At 38.8% G+C, this 8,778-nt stretch overlaps 2 protein-coding genes across 2 annotated transcripts; both read right to left on the reverse strand.

Moving 5' to 3' along the window:
* Nucleotides 1-799: 799 nt before the first annotated feature.
* Nucleotides 800-1,845, reverse strand: LOC125476862 (receptor kinase-like protein Xa21). Its single transcript, XM_048583428.1, has 2 exons — nt 1,419-1,845; nt 800-1,101 (listed from the first exon to the last, which is right to left on the reverse strand). Exons 1-2 carry the CDS (start codon nt 1,843-1,845, stop codon nt 800-802), a joined length of 729 nt encoding a protein of 242 aa, XP_048439385.1.
* Nucleotides 1,846-4,097: 2,252 nt separating this feature from the next.
* Nucleotides 4,098-7,680, reverse strand: LOC103936601 (probable LRR receptor-like serine/threonine-protein kinase At3g47570). The gene is made up of 2 exons (XM_009346447.3): nt 4,800-7,680; nt 4,098-4,701 (listed from the first exon to the last, which is right to left on the reverse strand). The coding sequence occupies exons 1-2, from the start codon at nt 7,468-7,470 to the stop codon at nt 4,268-4,270; spliced, it is 3,105 nt and encodes a 1,034-aa protein (XP_009344722.2). The 5' UTR covers nt 7,471-7,680; the 3' UTR covers nt 4,098-4,267.
* Between the last annotated feature and the right edge of the window lie 1,098 nt (nt 7,681-8,778).

Consider the following 8,778-nt stretch of genomic DNA (forward strand, 5'->3'; position numbering starts at 1 on the left):
AAATATTTGTGCACCCTTATCTAAATACAAACTAATATTAATTATGGCTTAGATGTGAAATCTATTTTTTCTTCACTTATAAGTGAGAGATCTTAGGTTTGAGTCTTTTAAATGACAAGTTAGATACCAAATTATGGCCAACCCATCTTGTTGCTTAGCATAAACCCTCACATCCTGCTATCGTTTTATCAAAGAAAAGTTACATCGGCATGCACAAATATGAACACTAAAACAATTGATTTTTTTTTTTTTCTGACGTGTAGATATACTAAGGCACTTATTTTGGTATTGCCCTGAGCCTCAAAAATCTTAAGACCGGCCCTGTTAAATACATGTGTTAAGATATCACAATAGAACGAATATAATTTCAATCTTATTCAAGAGTGTTATGATACTTTCTTTTAAGAAGAAGAAATCTAATTTTAATTTTTTTTTCAATAAAAAATTTGGCTTGTTAATAAGCCAGTAAGGAGAAAAAAACAAGAGTGATGATGACTCATACTTGGAGGAATGTAGCCTACGGAACCTTTCAACCCCGTTGACATTGCTTGACTTTGGGAGGGAACATTCGATGATTCCAAGAGGAACCTTGTTAGTCCAAAGTCACCAACATGAGCTACCATATCTTGATCAAGAAGAACATTGTTGGGCTTAAGATCACAATGAACAATGGACGTTTCACAATGGTGGTGGAGATAATCTAACACGGAAGCAACATCAATGGAAATATTCAGTCTTTGCATAAGGCTAATCTCTTAATCTGAGATTGCTCCTTGTCTCATGGATACAACCATCAGTCTCAACTTCCCTTTTCCATGAACTCGAAAACTAGACTTTTGATGTCACTTCCTAGATTATCAATGCTCGAGCATGCAGTTACGATCTTCAGAATATTACAGTGCCTTATACTTCTTAAAGCTTTGCATTCATCAATAAAACTCTTGAAAGCTCCTGGTTGTTGAAGGTTTAATACCTTAACAGCAACTATCATTCCATCACCCGAGATTACTCCTTTGTAAACAGAACCAAAACTTCCCGAACCAATCAAATTGTCCACAGGGAACCCATTAGTTGATGCAAGAAGTTCAGAGTAAGAGACACCTAATTTCCAATCCTTATAAGAACGTGAAGTGGCTAGTCAACCTCATGACCTTTTCACCTTCGAATAAGTAGCAATAGAGCATGATAGAGCAATTATAATGCAAGTGCACAAGCTATAGGGAAGACTACATTTCGGGAAAATAGTCCACGAGATATGTTGGGGCATGAAGGTAGACAGAATTGTGAGATGCCACCACAAAGCCTTTCATTACTAAGAATTGAGACATCACTTGCATTTGAAAAGATCCCTTCTTTGGGCAATTCACCCTCAAATTCATTATGTGAAACATTGAGTTGCTTTAGAGCTCTAAGCTTACCTAAAAATTTAGGAATCTGGCCGGATAAATTATTGCGTGAAATATCTATTTCTTCCAAGCCTCTTAAGTTGGCCAAAGACGGAGGAATCGTTCCTTCAAATTGGTTACCTTCCAAATGTAGGCTCACCAAATAAGAACAACTGCCAAGGGTTATGGGGATTTCACCTGACGACTTGTTTCCTGATACATCTAGCTCTGAGAGATGTACCGACTCGCCCACTTCAGATGGTAGAGAAATCGACATGGACAGATAAATTGAAAGCGACGAAAGCCCGATAACCTCTTTAGGTATGGTGCCACTTAGCTGATTACTAGAAAGGTTAAGCAGCAATAAGTTCTGGCAGTTCCCGAGACTCGGAGGTATGCTTCCCTCAAACCTATTCCCCTCCATGAAGAGCCTTGTGACTGAAGTCAAGTTGCGTAGCATTGATGGGATTGTCCCAGAAAATTGGTTAAGTTCTAAATACAGCCCCTGCAACTTCTGAAGCTTAACCGATCACATCAGGGACACTACCACCAAGATAGTTTTGTTCCATTCCTAGATTGATCAAGTTTACAAGATTTGCAATGCCGATAGGGATGCTTCCACGTATTAAATTTCCCCCCATTGTAAAAATTCTTAGTTTCGTCGAAAGGTTGGCTATGGACTCTGGCAATTCCCCTCCAAAACGATTACGACTAAAACCTAAAACCTCAAGATTAGTACAATTAGCCAGGAAGCTGAGAGAATTCAGGTCACCTGTTTTCCCACTTCCCAGCCTATTGTCATCAAAGTTTAGTTTAAACAAGCTTCTCAAACTTCCAGAACTTTCACCAGGGAGTTTCCCCGTGAGGCCATGTACCGATCGAAGGCGGTACGGAGCCTACCAATTTTTCAGCTTCCAAGTTCAAGATCATGACTCTTTTGTTAGCATGGTTACACGTAACGCCAACCCAACTGCACAAATTGATCGAATCATTCCATGAGTCCATGACATGGAGAGGATCTTCTGTTATTCTCCTCTTGAAGTCCAGCAGAGTGAGGTGACCAGATTTGTTTCCAAATGCGGATTCCGGGCACCCGGGAAGGAATTTAAACAAAAATTTCGTATAGCAAGTATATGAAAGCTTCATTTTGTTGTAAATACTGAATACAAATTTCGTTTCGCTTTTATTTATTTTTTGTTATTGTGGTTTGTTTGTTGAATTCAGTGTTTTAAAGACGAGTCTGCTTCTTCAGTATTAGGTTCATTAAGGAGATTTGATTTTTCTTTGGGAAGCAGTTAATGTGATCTACATTTATTTCCTATCAGCAGGTCCATCCACTGGAGAAATTCTTAAGTGCCAATGTTCTCGTGGCCGTCCACCACTCACAAAACACCCCTACTTTTATCTTGACCCCATCCCTTTGTGTTTGGTCACCGTCGGTGTCCTGGACGGACCAAGAATCACGCACGCAAAGGCTCGATTAAGACGTGCTAGGAAACATTAAGGCCTACCATTTACTCAGTTTGTATCACAACTTATCAGCTTGTCTCAAATAATTACTATGGCCAAGATATTTCTAGCTCATCTGAGGCTACCATTTTGTTAAGAGTTTTATAATTTCTGTACACATAATAGACATTATATCGAAATGGTACCAGCTGTACTTAATAATAGAAGGATGTGGCAGAAATATGTAAAATTGTCCATCCTAAAAAGATTATTCAAGAATAAACGGGGCAATAGCTAGGAGAGGTGCGCCAGCCGCGAGCAGAAGCAAGGTTATTAGTGTACACAAAATAGACATTACTAGAAAATTGGTCCCCGTGTTGCTGCGGGTTCTTATTATGTAATGCATTTTCAATTAGATTAATAAAAAATTGTACATTTAACCAACCAATTCAAAAAGAAAAAAAAACACACAGGCGAACACAGATAATTCAACATAATTTGAAAACACTAAGCATAGATATGAACTTGAGTTTCAAACCAATGCAAACCATTAAGCACAGACGAACCTAAGTTTCAAACCAACTTATTAGCATATGGTGTTAGTTAACTTTCCATTAGGTTTATAAAGTTGTGAGATTAAGTAGTTCATTAGAATTTCTCACAAATTGTAATGAAAACTTCCTGTCGAAAATGAATGACTTCAACTTGAAAACATAAAATGTTGATTGACCCAATCTTAGTATTAGAAGTATTTTGTGACCTTTACACTAAAACCTCCAAGTCAAATCCCTCTATTTTTTTCTCTTTCCTTTATTCCAAATTTACATAACCAGATAAAAAGCGTCAAAGAACGTCTTTTCCTGACTCCTCCTCTTTCCCTAGGGATCATTTTGCGAAATTTAATCCCAGACCAATCAAAATTCTCTCCCTCCTTTTTCAAGAAAATCAAACACATTCTAACTGAAAAGTTGATTCTTTTTACTGTTATAGAAACTCAAGTTGCAGTAATTTTACTGGGAACACTTATTTGTGGTGGTGTGCAACTTTGTTGCTACCTCATTACCTGGTAAGTATTCCCTTGTTTATCTAATAATATCTCTTCCTTCAATCATAATTGAAGAGTTTTTTTTTTCAGAAAAGTAGTATCAAATTGTGTGATTGATGCTTTTTTATACAACCGAAGTAAGCAAAGAGGTAATAGAACTCTGAGTTCAGGTGCAAGCATGAAATGCTCTTAAGCCAACCAAATTACAAGCCCCACGATTATGAAGAGACAAATATATATAGTGATAAAATACTGATTCAATCTTACATGATGTCACATACATTTATACAGATAATTTATTGCATACAGAAAAAAGCTACGTATAGATTGGAATAGGTAAAGAAACTTAGTCTGGTGTTGCACATTGCAATCGTCTTCATCTTCAGCTTCATCTTCTTCTTCTTAAGTTGAGATATGAGTCTCTAATTGCACCCATTTTGTTGACAACCACATGCATAAGCATCCGCTCTCCTGGTGATATTGTGGAGCACGAGATACCTATTTGTATCACCGAATACAAGCATTCCTCCAGTCTTTTTGCTTTGTCCGGGCCGGGATCCTTGTATCTGGCCAATGATCTTTCCTGTATTTTATTCCCATATCCGTCGCCATCATCATCTTCATCATCTGTTTCGAGGAGCAATGAGGGCTCAACTACCTCCTTGACATGGTCCGGCAATGCCATGGCGGTGAATTCGTGAATGCTTAGACCATCTTTGAAAATTTCATCGGTTGGCCTTTTTCCTGTGAACATTTCTAGCAACAGTATCCCATAACTATAAACATCTCCTTGTGTGGAGACTAGTCCTCCCATCCCATACTCTGCCATTCAAAATAGTTCATGCTTAGAATTTATAGCATATTTGAAATTTCTTTAGTGCTAAAAGAATATAACAAATGAGGATTATAGAAATCCATACCTGGAGGAATGTAGCCTATGGAACCTTTTAGCCCTACTGACAAGGTTGTACCATTTGATGCCTCCAAGAGGAACTTTGCTAGGCCAAAGTCACCAACATGAGCAACCATATCTTCGTCAAGAAGAATATTGCTTGGCTTTAAATCACAATGAACAATGCATGTTTCACAATTGTGGTGTAGATAATCTAGTGCAAAAGCGACATCAATGGCTATATTCAGTCTTTGGGTAAGGCTTAATCTCTTGTTTGGAGATTGTTCGTCGTCCCTTGGATGCAGCCAAGTGTCCAGGCTTCCATTTTCCATGAACTCGTAAACTAGACTTTTGAAATCATTACCTTGCATATCAATGCTCGAGCATGCAGTTATGATCTTGAGAAGATTGCGGTGCCTTACACTTCTTAAAGCTTTGCATTCATCAATGAAACTCTTGGAAGCTCCTTCTTGTTGAAGGTTTAACACCTTAATGGCAACTATCATGCCATTACCAGAGAGGACTCCTCTATATACAGAACCAAAACTTCCCGAACCAATGAGATTTTCTGGAGAGAACCCGTTGGTTGATTCAACGAGTTGTAAATAAGAGACACCTAATTTTGATTCTTCATTAGAACGTGAAGTTAAAGGTCTACCTCTTGACCTTTTCACCAATGCACAAGCAGCAATGAAACATGACAGAGTAATTATTAATGCAACTGCACAAGTTAGAGGGATCATTACTTTCGGGGAAAGTAGTCCTTGAGATTTGCTAGTGCATACATGTAGACGTAAATCTCGGATGCCACCGCAGAGCTTATTATTTCCAAGAACCGAGAAACCACTCGCATTTGAAAATATCCCTTCTGTGGGCAATTCACCCTCAAATTCATTATGTGAAATATTGAGTTGCTTTAGAGCTCTAAGCTTACCTAAAAATTCAGGAATCTGGCCAGATAAATTATTGCGTGAAATATCTATTTCTTCCAAGCCTCTTAAGTTGGCCAGAGATTGAGGAATTGTTCCTTCAAATTGGTTACCTTCCAAATGCAGGCTCACCAAACTAGCACAGCTGCCAAGGGTTATGGGGATTTCACCTGATAACTTGTTTCCTGATACATCTAGCTCTGAGAGATGTACCAACTCGCCCACTTCAGATGGTAGAGAACCAGTCAAAGAATTGTTCGACATGGACAAAGAAATTGAAAGAGATGAAAGCCCGATAACCTCCTTAGGTATGGTGCCACTTAACTGATTACTAGAAAGGTTAAGCATCAATAAGTTTTGGCAGTTCCCGAGACTCGGAGGTATGCTTCCCTCAAACCTATTCCCCTCCATGAAGAGCCTTGTGACTGAAGTCAAGTTGCCTAATGTCGACGGGATTGTCCCAGAGAACTGGTTAAGATTCAAATACAGCCCCTGCAACTTCTGAAGCTTACCGATCACATCAGGGACACTACCACCAAGATAGTTTTGTTCCATTCCTAGGTTGGTCAAGTTTACAAGATTTACAACCCCGGTAGGGATGCTTCCATGTAATAAATTTCCCCCCATTGTAAAAATTCTCAGTTTCGTAGAAAGGTTGCCTATGGACTCTGGCAATTCCCCTCCAAAACGATTACGACTAAAACTAAGCACCTCAAGATTAGTACAATTGGCCAGAAAACTGAGAGAACTCAGGTCACCTGTTTTCCCACTTCCCAGCCTATTGTCATCAAAGTTTAGTCTCACCAACCCTTTCAAAGTCCCAAAACTTTCAGCAGGGAATTTTCCCGTGAGGCCATTTTCGGCAAAATCAAGAATTCGAAGTTTAGAAGTATTTGACAATGAAACAGGAATACTTCCGGTTAATTTGTTGATACCACCAGAAAATATCTCAAGATTAGGAAGAGTAGTCCCCACATTTTGTGGTAGCTCTCCCTGCAGCTGGTTCTGAGTAAATGTTATATAGTATAACGACGATATATTATAGATTGAAGAAGGAACCGTACCGGAAAGTTTGTTTCCTGGAATTACGAATGTTCCCAAGCTTGTCAACCGCCCGAATGCATTTGGTATGCTTCCTTCAAAATTGTTCTTAGCAAGAGAGAGGGCATACAAGAAAGAAAAGTTTCCTATCCAATCCGGAATTGCACCAGTGAGATTGTTTTCATCAACCCAAAAATGAGTTAAATTCAACAACGAATTGAGTTGGTTCGGAATTGACCCAATAAGCTTATTTACACCAACATCAAGCATTCTTAGCTGCGTGCAGTGAGATATATTAGCTGGAATTTTCCCGCCGAAAGAATTCGAAGACAGGTTGAGATACTGCAGGCCTAGTAGACGTCCGATTTCTTGAGGAATTTCACCGTGGAAGTTGTTGTCTATCAAGTTGATTCCAGTAAGATGAGTAAGATTTCCGATTGAAGGCGGAACGGAGCCTACCAATTTTTGAGCTTCCAAGTTCAAGATCATGACTCTTTTGTTCGCATGGTTGCACGTAACGCCAACCCAACTGCACAAATCGACCGAATCATTCCATGAGTTCATGATACGGAGAGGATCTTCTGTTATTCTTCTCTTGAAGTCCAGCAGAGCGAGGCGATCAGATTTGTTTCCGAATGTGGATTCCGGGCACGTGATCATGCATAAGAGAAACAATCCGGGAAGGAACTTAAACAACAAATTTGCACAGTAAGTATACGAAATCTCCATTTTGTTGTAAAAACTGAATACAGATTTCGTTTTTCTTTTTTCTTTTTTATTGTGGTTTGTTTGTTGAATTCAGTGTTTAAAAGAGGAGTCTGCTTCTTCGTTGCTGGGTTCATTGAGGAGATTTGACTTTCCTTTGGAAGCAATTAATGTGATCCTTTGGAGACCTACATTTATTACCTATCAGTAGGCCCATCCACTGGAGAAAGGAAGAGGATCCTCTCCTGAGATGGTGATGGTAGCTCCACGATAGATGACCTAATTTAATGAATAAGAGGATCCTCTCCTGAGATGGTGATGGTACCTCTGACCTAATTTAATGAATTTTGGGCAGTTGAGATGGTGGCACGATAGATGACCTAATTTAATGAATTTTGGGCAGTTAACCTAATTTAATGAATTTTGGGCAGTTGAGATGGTGGTAGCTCCACGATAGATGACCATTGACTCAATTTGCATCACAAACTTCTTTTACGGGTATGGCCAAGATATTTCCAGCTAGGCCTTGATCTCGCTTCCTTCCTTAGGGCCATCCTTTCTTTCTTCCTTTGGACCGTTGTTTCTTTGGGCTCCTACTATTTTCGGGTTTGGAAAGGACCCTGTGTTAACAGGTTGTTTTTTATTTAAAGGAAAACATTGCTTTTTGCAAAATGCACGAAAGAAAGTAGGAAAGGATCATATCCGATCTTGACGTAGGATGAAGAGAAAGTTATTGTAGAGGTATGATTTTCGTTTGAATATAATTTGTATCTTCTAAGAACGGAAAATGCTACTTTCAAAGACAAAGTAGGTGAGGAAAAATCATTTGATGATCCCCTATGCCAAGAAAAGATGGAGGAAGAAATTGAAGACAAGGAAGTAGAATCGCCAATTAAAAGTGTGTCATGATTGAAGAGGAAGCCATACTAGAAGAAGACAATCAAGTTAGCATCCATGACGAATAAGGTATTGATAAAACTCAAACTATCGAGGTCGATATGGTAGTAGGATATATGGCATCATCAAACCAAGCATGTGAACCCGGACAACAAGATGAGTCAAGTACATATTTAAATCTTATTTAGGGAGTCGACTACATGGTTGTACAATCCAAGTTTGAAGAAGATCTGGCTCCTCATGTTAGAGATTATACGTGCTTATCTAGGTTCATGATTCTTGATGTTAGAGGCAATTTTAAGACGAACTCGATTCAAGTGGAGGAGTGTGATATAGGACAAGATATAGGTCAATTCTGATGAAGAAAGATAAAGAAAATAAAATATTTCAAATTCTGAAAAAGAAGAATTAAGGTTCGGAAATATTGGATTCAAT

This window comes from the organism of the source record quoted next, unplaced genomic scaffold, assembly GCF_019419815.1.
Source record: "Pyrus x bretschneideri cultivar Hongxiangsu unplaced genomic scaffold, Pyrus_bretschneideri_v1 Contig2, whole genome shotgun sequence".
Lineage (NCBI taxonomy): Eukaryota > Viridiplantae > Streptophyta > Magnoliopsida > Rosales > Rosaceae > Pyrus > Pyrus x bretschneideri.

What these genes read in the sequence shown, in the direction of transcription:
- LOC125476862 (XM_048583428.1), bottom strand. Translation starts at nt 1,845, where the DNA reads ATGCTACGCAACTTGACTTCAGTCACAAGGCTCTTCATGGAGGGGAAT. An exon ending in CCAGATTCCTAAATTTTTAG is followed by an intron (nt 1,102 to 1,418) that starts GTAAGCTTAGAG and finishes ATTGGAAATTAG; the next exon opens with GTGTCTCTTACTCTGAACTT.
- LOC103936601 (XM_009346447.3), bottom strand. Translation starts at nt 7,470, where the DNA reads ATGGAGATTTCGTATACTTACTGTGCAAATTTGTTGTTTAAGTTCCTT. An exon ending in CATAGGCTACATTCCTCCAG is followed by an intron (nt 4,702 to 4,799) that starts GTATGGATTTCT and finishes TTTGAATGGCAG; the next exon opens with AGTATGGGATGGGAGGACTA.